This window comes from Hyaena hyaena, unplaced genomic scaffold, assembly GCF_003009895.1.
Source record: "Hyaena hyaena isolate Hyena2069 unplaced genomic scaffold, ASM300989v1 scaffold_153, whole genome shotgun sequence".
Lineage (NCBI taxonomy): Eukaryota > Metazoa > Chordata > Mammalia > Carnivora > Hyaenidae > Hyaena > Hyaena hyaena.
The window spans coordinates 1,265,994-1,287,898 of record NW_024080785.1 but is presented as its reverse complement, the minus strand read 5'-3'; the positions used below and the strand labels follow the sequence as shown (position 1 = coordinate 1,287,898).

At 46.8% G+C, this 21,905-nt stretch overlaps 1 protein-coding gene across 1 annotated transcript in view; it reads right to left on the bottom strand.

Annotated features, from left to right (window-relative positions):
• The window catches only part of EEPD1 (endonuclease/exonuclease/phosphatase family domain containing 1), a 115,180-nt gene extending 93,826 nt beyond the window's left edge, over window positions 1-21,354 (bottom strand). Inside the window, exons 1-2 of the mRNA XM_039239165.1 lie at window positions 20,868-21,354; window positions 19,322-20,389 (exon numbers count right to left, since the gene is read on the bottom strand). Of these exons, the coding sequence (XP_039095096.1) occupies window positions 19,322-20,199 (878 nt within the window). The 5' untranslated portion in view covers window positions 20,200-20,389; window positions 20,868-21,354. The remainder of the gene's footprint in view (window positions 1-19,321; window positions 20,390-20,867) is intronic.
• Window positions 21,355-21,905: the final 551 nt, after the last annotated feature.

Genomic DNA, 21,905 nt, shown 5'->3' with positions numbered 1-21,905 from the left:
CACAGCTGTTCTTCAAGGGCTGGTGACCAAGTGCCAGGCACTGTGCTGGCGGAGGCGGGCACGCCCTACCCTGGCGGGGCTCACGGCAGGTGTATAAGTAATGACAGTAGCAACAGTGCTGAAGGGCTTGGGAGGGGCCTGATACGGGTTCCAGGCTGGCTTCCCCAGGAGCCACAAGGATGCCGGCACCCACAGAAAGAGAAAATGGTGGAGAGAACCTCCCAGGAAGAGCCCAGATGGGGAAGTGGAAGAATTCCTGACTGGCAGGAGCGCAGAGGGCTGAGAGAAGACTGGAAAGTTTAAGGTGAGGCCAGAGACGAAGGAGCCACAATTAGGGTGGGGGTCCCCATTAGTACAGGGAGTCTGGACTCTACCCAAAGAGCTGTGGAGAACCACCTGCAACAGTGTTTCAGAAAGAGTAAGTTTTCCTTTTAGAAGCCGCAGCCTAATTGCAGTATGTGAAAAGGAGGGTGCGGGAGGCTGAGAGGCAGGCCTGGGCCGGACAGAGAAGGAAATGACAAGTGCTTTGAGTTTGATGACGGTAAGGATGGTGGTGACAATAACACCAGGAAGAGAAGATGCTGTATGTGCTTTATAGTTGCTAATTCAGTTACATGTACCAACAACCTCTGGGCGGTGTACGATCACCCCCATTTCCCAGGAGAAGAGGATGAGGCTCAGGAGGTTTAAGATTTACCTTAAGTGAGATACTTGTTGAAAAGGCTGATGAAATACAGACACAGAAAAACTGCTGACAAGTCAAAGAATATACTACCTAAAGCACAGAGCGATAACTCTTTGATCACTTTAGTGAGGTACAATTTACATACCATAAAATCATTGCAAATGCACAATTCAATAATTTTTAGGAAATTTATAGTCATGCAATCATCACCATAACCCAGTTTTAGAGCACGTCAATCCTCCCCTAAAAGTTTCCTTGTGCTCATTTGCCATCAAACCAGCCCGAAACAAACACTTTCTGTCCCTAAAAATTTAAGCATTAATGGTGTAAGTCAAAATATACTTTATCCGTTTTTGATTCATTATTTTTCTTCCCACAGAAGACACTCAAGGTTGTCTTGAGGAGAACCAGGCAGCTTTATTTTTAGGTTGTACAACTTTATACCATATGCTATTTCCCTCCCACCTCTTCTTCCTTACTGAAAATGATATAGTCTGCTTTTTGGCATTAGCAATTTATTTAGGATTGTATTTATAATACAGCCAAGCACATATCAAACTAGCATCATCTAAAGAGTGTAAGAGTGATATCTCTCACCACTGGAGGACAGAAATAATTTTACTCAAATAGCTATTGCATAAGAGAACTTGTTGAAGTCCCTAGGCTCCCATGAGACCCAATCTTTCTATTGTAAAATGAGGCCCAGAGATAATTAGGCCTACCTCTTCTTTCCTTCCAGATTTCTGCTCTGCCCCAGACTCTGTGAGGGAAAGGAATTTCTCCAGGCTGCTCCCGCAGTGGTCTGTAGTCCAGCAGGTGCATCGACCTCCCTTGGGAAGGCCTTGCTCTGCCCTCTTTAGGGAACTTCCTTCCCTAGGGCCTTTGCTTAGCGTTCCTGCCCTTCCCTCATCACCAGGGAGGTGGATCAGTTTGTGGCTCCCAAGTTCCTTCTTTACTCAGTAGTCCCAGCAAGGGTTGGGGGCACAGAAGGGTTACCAGGCCTCACTTCCTTGTCCCTGCTTTCTGTTCCACAAGAATCCCACCAGCTCTGTCCACGCCGCATACTCCATGGTGAAAACCACACATGCCCCAGCCTCTGCCCCATCCCCCGGTTCTCCAGCTGTGAGAAGTCGCCCACATTCCTTCTTCAACCTCACCGGGACCAATGGTCTTCTTCTCAGCCCCTCTGGCTTCCCTCCTTCCCTATCCAGTCCATGCCCAAGGATCCAGCGCTTCTATCGAAGCCAAGGAAAATCAGCCAGGTTTAGCCCTGGTCCCCACAGCAGTTACACTGTGCTCTGTGCCTTCTTTACAAATGGCTCTAGAGGGGACAATTTTACCTCCCAGGGGACATTCATTTGATAAGAAATGTTTGCAGACATGGTTGGTTGCCACACCTGGAGAAGGAAAGTGTCCCTGGCAACTAGTGGGTAGGGGCCAGGGATGCCACTAAACATCCCACAATGCACAGGCCAGTCCCCACAACCAAGAACTATCTGGCTCAAAATGTCACAATGTGAGTCTATCATAACCTCAAAATGAAAAAAAAAAAAAAATTTAAGTCAAAATTGCCAAGGTTAAGAGATGTCATTCTAAAGTATATCCTTTATTACACCTGGGGACAAAATTCACTCATTAGTTGACTGTTAAGTTTTTTATCTTAAAAATGGGTGTGTGTTTTGAAGAAGATTCTAAGAGAGACATGTAACAAATGTCCTTTGACCCAGGTATCCACACTTGCGTAGGGTCTGGACGCAGGCCAGGTTTGTAACCCTTCACCTGGTGAAAGCCATCAGAGAGAAGGTCAGAGTCTTAGAGGAAATGGACAGCATGTGATGGGGCCTGGATGCATAAAACAATGAAGAACCAGCAGCAAATGCCATCGTTCTGCCCCTCCAGAGGGTGCCTGGCAGAGAAAACAGGGCTTAGGCAACGTGGGCAAAGAGGCAGAGCCTGATCCAGAGTCAATAAATCTCCAGGGCTGTGGATTTCAACTGTAATTTATATAGCGGAGGCCCCTCACCCAGAGAAGCTTTCCTTTCATTGGCTTCACATGTGCTGTTTTCCCCATGAGACTTCATCTAAGAAAAGGTTTTGTTGGTTACAAAGAGTTTTAAAACCACAGGGAGCACCTGTGTATCAGAGTATGTCAGTCAAGATTCTTGATTGCAAGCAACAGACACCAACAGTGACTGATTCAAGCAGAAAAGTACTTCACTGAAAGGGTATCAAGAAGCTGAGACGGGGCAATCAGGAACAAGAGGCAACCAGGCCCCAGAACCAGGTGTGAGAACCCCTCTGCCACGATTCCAAACTCGTTGTTTCAGCCTGTACAGCCAACGGCACCACCCTCACATGCCACAAACTGTGGGCGGCCACATACATACATCCTCTGCTGCCCTAGGGACATGATCCTGCATAAACTGTCCCCAGGGCGAGTGAGCTCTTCGTGCTCCTGAGCTGTCAGTGCCACTGGCTCCCAACTCAAAGATTAGGACGGACCCACTGACCTGTAGAGCCCAGGCCCTAGCTGCAAAGGATGCCGGGAAAGTGAGCTTCTGCATTTCCAAGTCCTTAGAAGGAAGGAAATCTTCCAAGCACAGATAGGGTGGGGTGGGACGGATCTAAAAGAATGACAGTGGGATAAAAGGGCTCTGAGTTCTCAAGAAAGCAAAACACACTGACAAGAGCAGGGAAAGGCTAAGTACCATTTATATACTTTTTGTATGTTTTAAACGTTTCACGTTAAAATTAAAGGCACCTACTTGGATACCAAATACAAACTACAGGTTGGCCTTGAACTATGCAAACGACCGAGGTCAGGGCACGTGACATGGACTTTAGCAGCCACCAGGCCATTTGGAAACCTGATAGAAAAAGAAATTTCTCATTTTCACCTGGGTTGCTTTTGGGTAAAATGAGACACCAGGTACCATTGGGCTTGGTTGAAACCAATGACAGAGGAGAACTTACACATAATTAGTTAGAAGGCAGTGCACAGCCAACTGCATACAGGTCCTCCCAGCTCAACTTACTCACTGAGAAAGTGGAAGAAGAAAGAAGCAATTGACACTAAAGATAAAGATCTATTTAAAACGATGGCTATATTTATAACTCACACATACCCAGACACTCTGTGGGTAGAGGCATGTACAGACATATGTCTGTGGTCAGACACACAAGAATCCACGGACACGTGAGAAGCCAATAAGATTTATAAAAATGAGACTCAATAAATGATGTTTGAACTATTAACGATAATTCTAAGGTCTTTGATCTCAAATCCAACCTACAATAAAATGCAACTTGCGGCTAGAGTTGTTCTGCACAACTAACATTAATTCATTAATTTTAAATTTAAACATTTCTAATTTAGGGTCACTACTTTTTTTTTTTTTTTTCCTGTGTGGTTGAAGCCAGTGGAATGTGTTTTGGCTCGTCCACTGAGACCACTCCCATTTATATATTTACTCATACAGGAAGGGCACTCTAGAGCGCCTGGCTGGCTCAGTGGAAGACGTGCCACTCTCTTGATCTCAGGGTTGTGGGTTTGGGCCCCAAACCAGGCTAGAGATTACTTTAAAAAATACATAAACTTCAAAAAAAAAAAAAAAAAAGGACAATCTGAAATCTAGGGTATAGTCAGAGAATTGTTTTATCCTTGAAAAACATGAATCATGGGGAAAGGCAAATGAAGTAACATTATTTAGGGTGAGAGTATAAGGTGAAAGGCGATTAAACCAAGTCTTCCAAATATCACAAAGCTTCTGACTGGCTGTTTTTTACTTCTACCAGGAAAGACTCAGCAAAATAGGCCTAAACTATGAATGAAGGATGTACAGTAAGTGGAGGAAGAGCATTGTGGTAATAAGGACAGGTAAACACTAGAATGAAAAACAGAACAAAACTGTAGAACTTCATTCTCGGGAGATTTTAAAAAACAGGGAATCACAGTATCTACGACTTGACCTAACAAAGAATGCATAGGACCTCCATGGAGAAGTATGTTAAGATCTATTAAATGTTCCAAAAGAAGATTTAAATAAATGAAATACAGATGTTTAAAGAAAGGGCTACTTAACACTGCATGACATCAAGTTTTCTCAAACTTCATCTATAAAGTTAATGCAATCCCAATCAAAATTCCAAAATTCCCAACAGGATGTTTGAGATACAAACTGATTCTAAAATTTTCACAAGTAGGAAAATCTTTGAGTAGAAAAACAAAGGGGACTCACCCAACCAGATGCCACGGTATTAGTGTGGGAACGACACAGGCGCACACAAATGGGCCATTAAATGTGATGCTAATGGGGGCATCCCAAATCAGTGGGGAAAGGATAACTTGTTTACAGATGGTATTAGGAAAACTGGAAAGAGTAAAAGTAGATTCCCCATCTCATACCTACACAGAGATGTTCTCCAGTTAGGTTAAAAACTTAGGTGCAAAACTATGAAATGAAGTGGAGAGGAAACTGTAGAAATGAACTTGGAGTGAGATGGGTTTGTTAAATAGCATCCAAAAGGGAAACTACAGATTCAACCACATCAAAATAAAAGGTACCAAAGACAAAGTTAATGGCGGGTGATGGACTGGGCGAAGAGCTTTGCAATCTCTGGGGACTGGCATCGAGAATGTACACAAGCACTTCCAAGTAACTAAAAATAATAAAAAATTTTAAAGAAATTTTAAAGTTTATGAAATAAGCGAAAGTTGAGAAAAGTTGTTTCCCAAAGAGGAAATCCAAATGGCTGAAAAATATGTGAAGGGTATGCTGGTCTCACTGGTGGCAGTGAGTCCAACGCAGACTGGGTTGTCACCACCTGGGGATAGTAAGTATGTGCGGTCCCTGCCCTTGCACATGGCCAATGACTAAGCAGTAGTCAGGAGCAAAGGACTAGCTGGCAACCATAAAAATACAAGGTTTCTTCAGATTAAAAACATTCCATTTTTTAAAGATATGTCTAAGGCTATATATTTAGCACTTTGTACTGGAGATCTATGGAAGGGGATGAATGGGGAAGGTGATGAAGAAGAAAAGACATTTTAAAAATAAAACAAAAAAGGGCGCCTGGGTGGCCTAGTCAGTTAAGCATCTGACTTCTGCTGAGGTCACGATCTCAACATTCATGAGTTCGAGCCCCACGTCAGGCTCTGAGCTATTCAGAGCCTGAAGCCTGCTTCAGATTCTGTGTCTCCCTCTCTCTGCCCCTCCCTCATTCACACTCTGTCTCTCTCTCAAACATAAAATAAACATTAAAAAAAATTCTTTTAATAAAACAAAACAGAAGTGGGGCCTAGCACTGACTGGTGACAGAGTGCCATAAACTGAAGAGTTATAATGACTCAAATCCCCACAGCTGGGCTCAAAAGAATAAGAAGTATTAGAAATATTATATATAAAATTTCATTTGTCTTGTGATGACTTAGGCAGAGTCCCATGGAAAGTACTCCTTCAAGGTTCTTTCCTGGTCCAGGAATGTGATGTGCAGATATTGTTATGAACTATCTGAAGCTGGCCTCTCATTGCAAATCCTGGCATACTGTATGTTACATTTGGCTTTAGATAAAAAGTGCTAAAGTTCTATGCAGAACACATACCTTAAATATAAAAATCAGAGGACACCAAATACTTCCCAAGGACAGTATTAAAAGTCCAGTGTAGACAGACCGCTCCAGCCAGAATAATGAAGCACAAAATGAAATTCTCCAGGTTCCTTCCCATATTGAGTGGGGAGCGGCGGGGGGAGTGTAGGAGGGAAGAGGATTTATTCCTGTAGGGTGATGAACACTTTTCCCTATTACAAAAGGAATTATTCTTGTTTAGGTTCCAGTATAATGACCCCATGATTAAGGGGCAGGAAGAGGGGAAATATGGAATAAAAAGGGAGTCAGTATAAAAATATCTTGTATTTTATCAGCTTGGAAACAGGTGTGAAAACAACCCACCCATATCTGCACAGACATTTCTCCAAGAAGATCTACAAATGGCAATAAGCACACAAGGAGATGCTCAACATCATTAGTCATTAGGGAAACAGAACTCAAACCCCTAATGATATACTACTTCAAGCCGACCATGATGGCACCGACCAAAAAGAGAAAAACAAGTACTGGAGAGAAGTGGAAAAATAGGAGACCTCATATATCGCTGAGGGGAATATAAAATGGTACAACCATTCTAGAAAAGAGCCTAGCAGTTCCTCAAAATGTTAGACATAGAATTACCTCATGACTCAGCAACTCCACTCTTCTATACAGACACACACACACACATACACATACACACACCCAAGGGAAATTAAAACACATGTCCACACAAAAACTTCCACATGAATGTTCACAGCAGCATTATTTATAATGGCCAAAAAGTAGAAACAATTCAATTGTCCATCAGTTACAAGTGGTTAAAAAAAATGTGGTCTATCCATATAATGGAATATTATTCAGCCATTAGGAAAAGAAATATACATGCTACAAATGGATGAACCTTGAAACATGTTAATAAGTAAAAGAAGCCAGACACAAAGGCCACATATTATATAATCCCATTTATATCACCTATCTAGAATAGGCAAATTCATAGATACAGAAAGTAGTTTGGTGGTTGCCAGAGGCTGAGGGAGGGGAGTGATTGCTAATGCATATAGATTTTGTATAGTGATTGCTAATGCATATAGATTTTGTATAGTGATTGCTAATGCATATAGAGTAAGTATATTGACAACTTTGTGAATATACCAAAAAAACCCACTGAATTGTATACTTTAGAAGGGTGAATTGTATGGTATGTAAATTAATCTCATTTTTTTTTTTAAATCTAGCACCCCAAAAGCCCCACATTCCTGACTTCACCAGATGATAGAATGGGATGATTTCAATACTGGCTGGGACCCACTCCAGGACATACCTCCAATTAAACTCATCTCTTCATGCTTTCTAGATATAAAAAGTCTAAGAAATCTCCAAGTTTACGGATTCTCTGCTTTTGAATATGGAAGACGTTGGGCTCTGAGTAATTCTTCCTGGCTTTGAATTTCTGCTCCATGCTCACCAACCATTTGATCTTAAGCAAGTTGACTTAAATTCTTTAAGATAAGTTTCCTTATATCTAAGATGAGGATACTTTACCTACCTCACTGGGATGGTGTGATGATAAAAGTCTAAGCAATCACACTTGGGGCAAAGTAAATAGTCAATAAATGTCAGTGGTGGTTTCTTCTTTCCACCAATTGCTGAGTGTTACCGTGCTGAAAGTAGGCTGTCCATACAGTCCAGAAGGGCAGGCGGCATCTCGCAGGCAACTACGACAGAATGGTCGCTTTGGAGGGAAACACATGATAACAGGGTGGCCCACAGCTACAATGCTTAACAGCACAAGCCAAGGAGAGCTGAACTTGAGTTGGCTTCACGGTGGCCCTTCTGAATCTCACCTTTCCTCAGCAGATCTAAAGGGCACTACATTCCAAAGGGTAAACTCAGGTGTCACATCACTTGTAGCCAAGGGCAAGCAAGGAACTTAGCAAAGTGGAGCTGCTGCCTTGGTAGGGTGGGGAAAAGGTTTCAAGTCACTGCTATACTTCAGGAGAAAATCAAGGAGTGGCAAACTGCAAAGAGAGAAAGATCTCAACCCGAAAGAGCTGGTCCATGCTGACTGTGGCTAGCAAGAAAGCCATCCCTCTTACCAATCAGACTGATATCCAGGAACTCTAACACAACAGTCTTTAGCATTTAAATGGTTAAACAAGTACCTTGAATCATCATCTCTCCAGGAAAAACCCAGAGCTGCAGGTTCCTCACAGATTGCCAAGAAGGAATCCCCGGGCAATTTTTCTTAATGTCATTTTGTTAGGGCTGAATTTGTCTCCAAAAGTCATATGCTGAAGTGCTAACCCCCAACACCTCAGAATGTGACTGCATTTAGAGACAGGGTCTTTAAAGAGATAATTAAGGTAAAAGAGGCCCATTAGAGTGGCCCCAATCCAATATGGCTGTCATGCTAATAAGACGAAGAAATTTGGACACACACAGATATGGAGGGATAACCCTTTGAGACACAGTGAGAAGACAGTCATCAACAAACCAAAGAGAAAGACCTCAGCAGGAGAAAAAAAACCTGCCAAGACCTTGAGGTTTTGGACTTAGAACCTCCAGAATTGTGACAAAATAAATTTCTGTTGTTTAAGCCACTGAGTCCATGGTACTTTGTTAGTTAGAACAGACCTAGCCAACTAATACACATCTTACTCACAGGAACCACTTTTTCTTCTCAGAATTGAAGGGCATTTGGCAAAAACAGTGATCATTTTCCCTCTCTGTGGAAAAAGCCTCAGGATTGGAAAAAAGTTTTGTGATTTAGCAGAAATGTATACATTTAAATAGATAACATTTCCCAATACAACCAATCAATAAAAATACTCCAGCCGCTTTGATGAATGCAAGCACTGCATTTGAAATCGGGGATTATGAGTGATTTTGTAATCACCTCTCACTCTCTGTCCAGCTTATTTCTTTTTTTTTCCGCAAAGATCTATCTGATTTTATTAATCAGGCTATGAATCGGGCAGTATCCCATCTAGCAAGTAGAAGAGAGTCCCCACCATTTAGTTTATTTCTAAACCTTGTTTTGGTATATCAGTGACAAGAAACACCTGATTTTTATAGATTTGATAAATGGTTGTGAATGGTAACATTCTGAACAACCATCTCATAATCTCAGAAGCTCTTCAATTAAATTTATCCAAGAGTTTAAAAGATAGTTGAAGCTCTAACAATACTTAACAACTACTTGCATTTTTATTAGAAATGTCAGAAGCATTAATAATAATGTAACTGAAGATTACGAGTCAACTCCAAACAGTCTCGCTCGGCATTTAACTGAGGTCAGCACATGTGTACTGCCATACAACGGTCTCTTACACAGGTCCACATGTATGGACACGTATTTAACGTGAACAAAAATCAAACCTGAAAATTAAATTCAGAACAGTTACAAAAGAAAGCACAGAGAGTTATACATTTGGGAAGGTACTTTATAAGGTACTTTATCTCATCCAGTCTGCTGGCTTAAATCCCTCCCAGTTTGCTGTTTTCATGAATTTCATAAGCAGCCCATCTATGTCACAGAAGAAGCTGCTGACTAGTACGGGTCTTAAAAAAAAAAAAAAAAGCTCATTACTTCTTCACCTCTTTTATTTCTAAAAGTTGCGAGAGTTTTGAGGGGTGTGGGAGTTTGGGAACAATGAGCCCTTGACCTTATAACTAGTAACAATTTTTGAGTCAATCTTTTAGAGCAAATAATAGTGAGTCAGTAACTGCGGTCACTGCCAGAGATCTGCAATATACATGCAGGGCAAATCTTGTCTCTAGGCTACATAAATAATATAACTTGGGCCCAGGTGCCCAGGTACCAGTATTTTCTAAAACACCACAGGTAGTCTCCTAACCTACTTCTACTCTGGGGAACCCCCCCCACCAAGACTATCCTCAGTCCCTTTGGTAAACATGCCAAGGGGCAGATGCCCACGGCACACAGAGTACCCCTGGCTAGATCCACTGTGCAGCATGCGTTTACCCAGGGTCAGCTGTGTCTGTCCCCAGATTTGTTGGTGTTAGTTGTACTTGTTACTGTGGTCCCCTAAAATGTGACATCAACTGATGAAATAGGGGTATGAGCGGAAAGAGAAGTGGTTTCTAAGAAAACTAGGACCGATACTTGAGAAGTGTCCATAAAGGCAAGTTGTTTAAAGAAAGTGTTGTCATAATAGGTGTGGGCAAGACAATTGTAAAAGACTGAAAAGTCATAAAAAGATAGTATCCTGCACGCAGATCGCTTTGCAAATATCCTCACTCCACTCTGAAGAAACAAACATAAGAGACACACACAGGTATCCTTATAGATCAGCGTATGTATGAAAGATCATGACCTATGGAACTCAAACCATGCTGGTGAAGGAGAACATCTAGTCTAGCAGGCAGGCGGGCAGGCTAGGGCAATGAATAAAATACAGGTACACGGAAAAGCATTAGTGAACTCAGAGTCGTTTTTATGATTAAACCTTAGAGTCTAATTTTTTGGGTTATAATCCAAGCTCTACCATTTAAAACCTATTGGATCTGGGGGAAAATTACTCAGCTCCTCTGAACCATCTCTCTGTATCTGTACAAGCAGGCTAGTGAGGCTACCCACTTGTGACCTCAGCCCCAGGACTTGTCACTGTTAGTTACCATTGCTTCTGTTCTTGGTACAGCTACCACTACCACACAGACACTCAGAAGTACAGCCACCACTGGGTGACAGGAGGGACATGTAGTATTTTGCTGTTTTTATTTTTGTTTTTTTTTAATGAGTCTTCAAATTGAAAATGACTGGGAACCCCTTTGTAAAGAACTGTAATGTGACACAGTGACCTGACCTCGCAGAGGCTGCCTGCCAAACACCTAAGGCCAGTGCGCTGGGTCTACATACTGGCGGAGGAGTCCAGCCTAATGCCAGTCACGGTATGTTGAGGCCACCAAAATGCTTACTTTTTCGCCATTTAATTAAATGAATACCGTAAAATATTTTAAGTCAGACTGGATTTGCTTATTGAGAATATGTTCTGAAGTTTGTTTGTTTTTTAAGAGTATTGGATCAGTGTTTTTAAAAACAACAGTCCAAAGACAAAACAAAACCGCCCACAACAATCCATCCGAGATGAGATGAGATCTGCTTTAAAAGACACTGTGGGGGTGCCTGTGTGGCTCAGGCAGTTAAGCGCAACTTCAACTCGGGTCATGATCTTGCAGTGTGCAAGTTCAAGCCCCGGATTGGAGCTCAAAGCCTGAAGTCTTCTTGGGATTCTGTGTCTCCCTCTCTCTCTACCCCTCCTCTGCCCGTGCCCGTGCCCGTGCCCGTGTGTGTGTGTGTGTGTGTGTGTGCGCACGTACTTTCTCTCTCTAAAATAAACATAAAAAATTTTTTTAAAAGGCACTGTGCTTTTAGCACAGGCTGAGAAAGATAAAGTACGGAGTTCACTCACCGACTTCTGGGTGAGCAAACAGGATTCAGATCTCCGGAACGTGATAAAACCACACTCAAAATGCACACAGCCTTCCATGCGGCAACAGTACTCTTTTGGCTGTGAACCACGTGTTTCGGGAGTTTACAGTGGCCTCTAGATAAAACCATTGAAGGCCCAACTTCAGAGCTTAATCAGGTAATGGCTGAGCCGAAATAGAATTCCCAGGAAACAGGGCTGCTAGAAACAAATGACAAAGCAACACAGGTAGGGAGCTGTGCTCAGTAAAGAAAACCCAGGGTTTCTCCACCCAGGAGCTTGGTGGAAGAATTCAAGCCTTGTCTTTCTTTCTTTTTTAAATTTTTTTTTTCTTAAAATTTTTTTTGTTTTATTTATTTATTTCTAGGAGAGAGAAACAGCGTGAGCAGGGGAGGGTCAGAGAGAGAGGGAGGCACAGAATCCGAAAAAGGCTCCAGGCTCTGAGCTGGCAGTCAGCACAGAGCCCGACGCGGGGCTCGAACCCACGAACCGCGAGATCATGACCTAAGCAAAAGTCGGACGCTTAACCGACTAAGCCACCCAGGCGCCCCCCTTTTTTAAAATTTAATATTTATTCATTTTTGAGAGAAAGAGAGAGAGAGAGAGAGGGAGGGGACATGAGAGGGGGAAGAGCAGAGAGAGAGGGAGACACAGAATCCGAAGCAGGCTCCAGGCTCTGAGCTGTCAGCACAGAGCCCCACATGGGGCTCGAACACACAAGCAGTGAGATCATGACCTGAGCCGAAGTCGGATGCTTAACTGACTGAGCCACCCAGGCGCCCCAAGCCTTTTATTTAAAATAAAACATTTACTCTGAGCATATCTCCCAGGCTTCCTATGCAGCTGTTTGACAGTTGTCAATTAAAATAGTTCAAGAAGAGCTGTTGTCCAGACCACGCCTATGGACAGTAACGAGCAACAGAGGCAGGGAGCTTCCGAGCTCCTTAAATATGTGTTGAGGACCACGAGCCTGGAAGTAGAGTGGGGCATCTTGGTGGCATCTGCCGGACGGTTTGATGCTGGCCATCACTGGTGTGAAATTTCCACTCAACTGTTCATCACTACACTCAGGTTGTTTACGATGAGCGCATCAAATTTGAGTGAAACACATCCTTTTGTTATTGACAGAGACTGTTATTAAGGAGTTCTGAGATAAAATCTTCTGTAAAGTAGGGGAGTTTTGAGATAAAAATAACACACACCTCGATACGATTCTCTGCTGTGAGGCACTGTTTGTGGAAACCTGTACTCCCTGCCTGAATGTTTCAGATGATAAGCCTGGGCGGTGAGCCAGCCTGGACGGAGTGTCAGGAACTGCAGGGGTCTGCTGACTTTCACCCTGAGGGCCACCATGCTCTTACCACTCAGACCCCACCCTCCTCTCCACATTTGCTCCCTCCCATCCCCTGCCTCAGTTCTATCCCCTCATCCTTCCTCCATACAGAGGACTCCACATACTCCCAGAGCCCAGCAGACAGGTACCAGAGCCCTGTGATCAAGAGTCACCTCCTCCCTCATAGCTCGCGGCACCCTGGTAAGTACCAATGAATGCGTCCCCTTGTAAGACTGTGAGGGCAGGCTTGACCACAAGGTAGTCTCTCCCTGAGTCCCCAGCCTCACTGGGGAAGAGACAAGGAGTAGGTACTCAATCAATATTGAATTAAATTCATTTAAGTGTCTTTTAATACAAATTGCTACTCCAAACCCCCCAAATAAGCCCTTGTTACATGTATAATCAACAGTAAAAAGAAAGTGGCCCCATTAGACACCTGGTTTGAACAGAGGACAGCCTGCACAGTCTCTTCCTCCATCTGCTACGGACCGAGACCCGCCTTGTCCAGAAGGAGCACTGTGGACCCGTCCAGAGTGAGGCAAGAATAGAGGGGAGGGATGAGGCTGGCAAGTTGCATCATGTCAACACAGAGGTGTGTGAGCTAGCCCGGGATTCCTTAACCACCTCTGAGCCTGTTTTGCAGGGATCCACACGGTTAGTCCCTGCAACATCCTGAACACAGGCAAGGCTTTCCAGTCTTTGCCGATAAAGGACGCTCTCATCTCCACCCCCACTCTCCCTTCTCCCTACTCACTAACTTCTGTAGCCTTTATTCTGCAATTCAACTTTCTCATGACTGTACCCACTACCCACCTTCCAGGACCTGCTCCAAGTGCCTCTCCCCACCCCAGCAGCTAGAACAGCCTGGTAACAGGTAAGTCATCAACCTCTGCTTCTAACCCTCTGTGGCCTCCTCCTGAAAAAATGCGAGCCCTGGAGTCCCGACCCATCTGACCCTGCCTCCCCCTGCACCCTCAACCACCCACTACTCCCAGAACTCTGATTTCTGTCTGGGACAAGCACTCTCAGGGCCTTTGCACTTGCTGGTTCCTCTAGGGGAGCACCCTTTCCCCCAGTATTTCCTGTGCCTGGCTCTTTCTCATCCATCGGCTTTGGCTGAGGCCTTCCTTGACCCCATCCTCCTCAGCACTCACCACTTTCTGTCATTATCCGTTATGTACTGACTTGTCCATCTCCCACCTTACAGAGAAGCTCCATGAGAGCAGGGACTGTGTCTTGTTTATTAGAAGTCGGACACAGAATCTGGTACCTAGTGAGAGCTCAAAAACTATCTGCTGAATGAATAAATAATAAAGGAATGAGTATCTCTTGGGAGAAGCAAGACTATACCATCAAGCCTCCAAAATCAGATCCCAAATGGGCCCATCTTTCTTGTAAGATAAACATCTTCCCCTTGGGTGAAATACACCCTGGTGCACACACCAGGATTTCCCTTCATTCACACTATCTTTTCTTATTAATCCACAACAGTCTTCTTACCAACCACCTTTCCCTCTGAAACCACCCAGAACTCTTTGGCTCACAAAACCGGAACTCTACCTTGGAGTTTAGCCAAGGTCACAGGCTCACAGTTGAGGGGCCCGGTGGAGAGGTCCTGACCCCCTCCGGATTGCTCTACCTCTGGCCATCGGCCCTGTCCTTCAGAAGAACAAAAACAGGAAGGGAGCAGAGGCCTCGGGGGGCTTAACATAGTCCTAGGAGTCTAGGTAAAGCCCTGATGTCTGGCCTAAGACCCAAGGCAGAGAGGGAAGAGCAGGTGTGCCAGGGGTCAGTGAAAGGACACGGTGTTTGGGAAGAGACACTTCAACTCCCTGCTCGAAAATCAGACAAATGCCTGGTTTCAAATCCTGACTCCGATCAACATGTCTCATGCTATTTAATGTCTTTGAGCCTCAGTTTCCACAGTCAAAACAGTTCTCATAATTTCTACTGTAAGAGGATTGCTGGGCATTTTGCCCCAGATGTTATGTCTGGCTGCATCTCCCCACCCTTCAATCTCCCAGGAGAAGCCCATTATTCATATAGGAAAAATACAACAAGAAATCAATCACACTCAGTCCCTTTCCCCCCGAAATCTAGGTTTCTCGGGCGATTCTGAGGCTGAGCCACCCAAGCTGATTCACATCCACATAACTGTGTTAAACAGGCCAGGCTGATTCCTGGATTTAGCATATGCAGCATTCATTCAATGAATGAATCAAATGACAAGATGGCTTGTGTCTATATTGATCTTACTAATCAAGTCAGATCAACTGAAATCCCATTTCTCACAATCAGTACATGTTGCCAGGCACTAATTCACCTTGTGCTTTGATACTGCAAACAGGAAGCAAGAAAACAGATTGAGACCATCATAAGGCTGAACACTTTGACATGTTCCTTTCTGATAGAGGCCATGAGGAGAATGTGCAAGTGGGATTTTTTTTTAATGTTTATTTATTTACTTTTTGACAGAGAGAGAGAGAGCGAGAGAGCATGAGCACGCATGAGCGGGGGAGGGGCAAATAAAGAGAGGGAGACACAGAATCCAAAGCAGGCTCTAGGCTCCGAGTTGTCAGCCCAGAGCCTGACATGGGGCTCAAACCCACAAACCGTGAGATCATGACCTGAGCGGAAGTCAGACACTCAAACGAATGAGAGGCGCCCCAATGTGCAGTGGGATATTAAATCTATCTATCTATTTATTTATTTATTATTTAGAGATTATCAAAGTCAACTCTTCCCTGGCTTATACTTTCACAAACCAAAGGGACTTTTCAAAATAGGACAACTACTCAGCAAAAGCCAAAAATTAAAAATTAATCTTCATTCCATATGTGGGCTGCCGCCAGATTTTGCAAGGAGGTTTAGCAGAAGTATTCCTCTTTCTGCCTTGCTCCATGAACTCTGAACAAGGGAAAACATTGCCCAAGACTGATATTTGGCCAAGGAATCTGATGAAACCTGTCAGTTCTGTGCCACAGGGCGATGTCCCTGAAGGCTGCTGGTGACTGTATCACTATCTGGTTTTCAGCTGTTAGACCTCAGTTTCCTGCAAAACATGGTTTCTTCTAGTTCACACATGCTTGTCCACCAAGCAGTCGCATCTGGGGGCTAAAAGGGACTCTACGCCTTCAGGGTCCCCTATAGGTAGGTACCCTGTAGTCTAAGAAAACATACCTGCTACAGCAAACTCACAGAAAGGAAACTGAAGAGCCAGTTAGTTATTACCTTTGCAAAAGAAGTATATTTTTCCTTTTCTTTTGTTTTTTCAAGGGTTCTTTATTTTTCTCTCTCATTAGCAACATCTAGCAGATAGAAAAACTGAGGCTTGGAAAGGTTAAGGAATTTCACCAATTTTACACATTAAAAGGTGGAGCCATGGGCTTTTATAAATGCCCTTACAATGGATTTACTTTCTTAAATATGACTAGCACACAAATCGGCAAGTGCCCCGGACTGGACAGAGGGCGGGAGGCCCGAACAAGAGGCAGGATCAAAGTCGCTTGCTTACAAAACACAGCACGCTTGCAAAGAGCACGGGACTGAAGCCAGAAGGTCTGGGTCCTAGTCCCAGCCGAGTCACTAATGAGCTACGGGATGGAGGCAGGTCATTTAACTTTTTTGGTTTTAGTTTCCTAGCACAGTGATGGAGAATCCTTACTAAAAGCAAGCATTACCTACATCCCAGGTTAATGGGGAAATGAAATTAATATGGAAGCATTAGACGCTATGAAGGCATAACCAGAATACTTGTGTTATATATACACAGGTATGAAAAGAAGAACCGCCTAGAAAATCACCTGCATCCATTCTTGCTCAAACTAAATGTATTTCCTCTTGCTAATAAAGGGATCCGTTGGAATGTGAGAGATTTCTCTGAATCAGGATGAGCCCACAGCCCTTGGAGAATGCGCGCTGCTGTTCTGAAGACACGTGAGCCACTCTGTAACAGCCAGCCATCGTTTGGTGCCCCAGGACATCCACACAGGCAAATGGACCCACTCCAGCTCTACAGGGGATCAAGCCCTAAGCCTATTACTGTATGTTTATCAGATGCTAATAAGACGGTAGGAGCGCCGAGAACACTCTGAACACATTGTGAACAGGCAAAAGAAACCACCATGACCCAGGACGACACAGGTGGCCAAATGTGAGAAATGTGACAGGGTCATAGGACACCTTCCAGGCTACTTCTACATCCTACTAGGTCTGGGTAAGTTCTAGCACTCTCGCTTGAGGACAGCAATTAAATGTCTTCAACAAATCATCATCCCTCTAGTACAGACACTAACTCCATGCTGGACACGAGTTGCTAGCGCTTTCCCTGGCTGACCCAGGTCCACACTCCAGAGCAGAGCCCACTCGGAGGCCAGCTGCCCCCTGCCCTCTCTCCCGTTTTCTAGCCTTCACGTTCACCTGTACTAAAAGCGGAATAAGCCCCTCAACTCTGGCCAGAAAGAACATCATATGGGTGGACAACGATAGGGATGATCAGAACAATCCAAGAGAACATAGTACCTGGAAGGCTCTGCATGGATTCACTGACCTCGTCAGAAAAGCCAGAAAGGGGGAGATGGTGAGGTGATCACCCAGCACATGGTACAGTGGGGCTCAAACCTCAGTGAGCATCGGAACCACCAGGAGGGTGTGTGAACACATAGAAGCCCGGAGTTACTGAGTCAGTAGCTGACGCTGATGCTGGTCCAGACACCACACTTGAAAAACCACTGTCCTAGTAAATGGACAAGAGCTGCCCAGTCTGCCATTCCCCCTGGGCAATTTCAGATCTCGATTCATCCCCCAAATTGTGCCTTAAGAGCACTCACGGTAAGAATTAAACAGCCATCCGTCCTTCACCCTCCCTTCCCCTTTCCCATACATGCACCCGTGTTGCTATGGATGAAGAGAAACAACTATCAAGCCATTCCTGATAAACATCACCCAGCACTAAGGCCAGTTCTCACCTGCGTACAAGACGGTTTTGCAAAAGGAGTGAGTTACAGAGCACAGCGGCGGACACGACAGCGCAGGAAGAGAGCTCTCCCGGTCCGGTTCTCCGGCCCGGTGCGTGATCCCTCAGTCCTGGGATGACAGTGTGCCACGGGGAACAGTGCCAGGGAACCGGTGTGACCTGGTTTTCTCCTCACTCCCTTATCCTGATGCGCTGCCACAACGCGCCGTGACTGCCTGCTGACAACTCACGTCGCGTCACTAAACTGCTGCTGGGCCAGGCTCACCAACAGCCCCGTGGAAAGGAAGGTAGCTAGTGGCCACAGACATACTGCATGTCTGTCGGGGGGGGGGGGGGGGGGGGGGGGGAAGGGGCGGGCAGGGCAGAATCCCTCAAGACCGGGACCACAGGACTTCTGACCAAGAAGAGACCATTAAAACTATTTCTTTCCTTCCCCAAGCTGATTACATTACACACCACGCTATTTTACTAACAGCAGGAGTTACTGCTACAATAATATGGTTTTGTTTTATGGGGGGGGGCGGGTAATGGAAGTTCCTACAGAGAGCAGTGTTGTGAAGAATGTAAACACGCTGTGGTAAGAGCTCATCCTATAAGTCTCTTCTCCTGCGGTTCAACGGGAAAAAATGGCCAACAGTCACCACGTGTCGGCCTGACTTTTCCTGGCTACGGGACAGGAGAGGTTACCTATATTTTGGGGCTGCAGTTGTGGGCCTCAAGACCAACTTCAGGCTAAATAAGGAAAAAGAATGAGGAGTAATTCATTCACGGCATTTTGGTGAGTATATAGAGTGTGTGTGTTTGCAAATACCTGGCCTTTAAGTTGATTTTGTGCACACAAAGAGGCGTATTCGGTGAGACAAATGTGACTTTCTGTCTCATTAAAAAAAAAAAGTCCCAACTAGTTCTTTCTCATATGCAAAACCGTGCGTTGCTTCCCAGGCTCTGAGTGTCTGATCTGGTGTAAACCCCCATGAAGTGCTCTGAGTCCAACAACATTCTCCAAAACAATAACACCAACACAAGCTCCACTTGCCTCAAATTATGAATTGAGCTCAGATATGCCAGGTCTAAGATATGGGCCCCAAGCCCAGAGAGCTGTCTTCAAAAAATTCTGGAGCAGAAGAGCTCAGCTGCAGGTGACAGTGCTGGCTGGGACCTCAAGAACACTGATTAACTAATCTTGCCCTCTCCCTACCCCCAAAAAAGTCCACTCGTTTGCATGTTCAGCTGAGGTCATGCAAGAACTGCCTTCATACCCAACCCCCTCCATGGTTCCTTTGCTCACCTGTTTTCCAGGAGTGTCATGCACACCACCTCGCGCACTCCGGGGTTGTTGGCCTTGTCCACTGAGCAGCCCTGCAAGTTCCAGGTGGCCAGCCTCAGCACTGGCCGCCCATCCCTTGTGCCTCCAAAGGCCTCCACGGAAGGGCGAGTGGAGATGATCTGGGTGGGCCCCCCTGGCGGGAGGTCCAGGTCCTCACTCTGCAGGCTCAGGGAGGTAGGGCTGGGATGAGGCTTGGCGGTGAAGGTCAGGCCCCCGTTGGTGTGGGTAGACGGGGGCCTGGACCGCTCTGCGAACACCTGGTGCCGGATCCTGTCGAGGAAGGCAGCGTTGATCCCGCCCATCCTCACCAGGTCTTCAACGCTGCGGAAGGGCCCGTGCTCACGGCGGTAGTCCACGATGCTCACAGCCATCTTCTCCGTGAGGCCTCGGATGCTCATGAGCTGAGCTGGGGTGGCCGTGTTGATGTTGACCCGCGGGGTGAGGGGCACAGTGGTGGCGAGGTGGTGAGGCTGCTGCTCCGCCAGCAGGTCCCGCCGCAGGGAGCTGGGAGAATGCTGCGCGGAGCTGCCCTTGCTGCTCACGCAGATCTCAAACTTGACCTGCTCCAGTTTGGTGGCACCCACGCCGCTGACCAGCGCCAGGTCCTCCACCTTTTTGAAGCCACCAATGTACTCGCGGTACTCCACGATGCTGCGCGCCACCGCACGCGTCACACCGGGCAGGGTCATCAGCTCCTCCTCTGTGGCCGTGTTGATGTTGAGCCGCTCCTGGTTCACCAGGATGTTGCTGAAGTTGCAGGCCGCGCTGAACTTGCGGCTGTGGGACAGGTCCGAGGGGTCCCGCGGTATGGAGCGGTGGCAGCCCAGGGTGCTCCCCATGCCAGCCAGGGTCAGTGGCCCAGGAAGGCCTCACCACTGCAGAAGAACTCTCTGGCTAGCGAGGAAGCCCAACAGACCTTACAGGCACAGAAGGAGGGAAGGTGCAGGATGCAGGGAAGGAAACGGTTACCAAAGACAAACACTAAATCTCCATGCCCAGGGCGTCCAAAAGTACCTTTCACTCAGCCACCTGGAAGACAAATTAATAAACACATAAATCAATTGAATCAGTTAGTCAGTTTGCATTAGCATTCCCTGCCCAGAGCAGGAGTTCTTAACCAGGAGTCTCAGGCTAATGGCTGGCCGTGAACCCCCGAATACACACAGCGAGGCTGGCCCGTATGGATTTCCCGCTGAAGAGGTCCGGTTTTTTTTTTTTTTTTTTATCACATTCCGGTCCAAAAAGGCTATGATCTGCTTCTCTTGGAGAGAAACCTATCCTCATCAGCCCACACCTCTGGTCCCTGCCTCCCTCACCTCTCATCGCCATCCACCCTTAGGTCGCCCCTACCAGGGGTCTGGCTCCAGAAAGGGCGCATCTCCCACGCCCACCCCGCCACCGGACACTCAGCACGACCAGCAACTTGGGGATCCCGTCCTCACTAGTGCAGGCACCGAGAAGGGGTTTGTGGACCCCACCAGACCCGCCGCCTGTGCCCGCGTCCCACCTCTCAGCTGCTCCCCCGGGGCGTCCTTCCACCTGCGGCTCGGAAGCCTGAGCTCAAACCGGGACTACGCGGGTCCCCTGCCTCCAGTTCTGGTGCCCGCGCGGGTGTGGGTCAGTGGCTGGGCCGCCTCGAGCCGCGCGTCCCGGCTTTTTCTGCGGGAGAAACTTAGAGTCGCTCTCCCAGAGCCAGCAAGAGCTGCAGGGCTGCGCGGAGGCGGCAGCGGCGGTGAAATCCGGCCGCCGAGGCTGCACCAAGTCTGGAGGCTGCACCAGGACTTGCGGCGTCGCCGCAGCTGCGTTGATGGAGGCAAAAAGTCCTGCGCCCGACTCGGACGCGGGATCCGCCAGGACCGCGTCGGCGCCCAGCACCAAAGCCACGGCTCCTGCTCGCTGTCGGTGTCAAAGCCAAAGTCCTGGCGGCTCGGCCCGCGCCTCCGCCGGCACCACGGCCACGCCTCCCCCCGCGCGGCAACTCCTCCGGGGACTCCAGAGGGAACGTGGAGGCGGGGCCCGAGCGCCCGACCAGAGCCCAGGAGAGCGGAGCCAGAGAGAGCTGAGGCGGGGCCCCGGAGCGCGGGAGGCGGGGCCACAGAGCGCGGGGGCGGGGTCAGAACGCGAGAGGGCGGAGTGCGGAGCCGAAAAATCTGAGAGGCGGGGCCCTGCTGCGCGGGGGTGGCCCGAGCGCGTGGGGGTGGAGCTGGAATGCGGGAGCGCAGGGGCGGGGCCATGGCGGGAGGGGGCGGGCCACGGAGGAGCGGAGGCGGGATTTAGAGATTGAATGGGCGGGGCCGGTACCCCTGCTGCAGGGTCCGGTCATGAGGAGGCTGCCCTGAGGCCAGCAGCTCCTGAGTGGGGATGCTACCAGAGACCCAGGGCTACTACATGTATGGGGTGGAGAGTGTTTAGTCTTGACCAAGGCGAGACCTACCGAGCTGCTTTTCGGCAGGAGGAACTCGAAAGAAGAAAAGGCGCCCAGGGGCGCAGATATTACCAGGCCATCAGTCTGAGTTTAGATCATCTTTGGGGCGTGGCTTAGGAT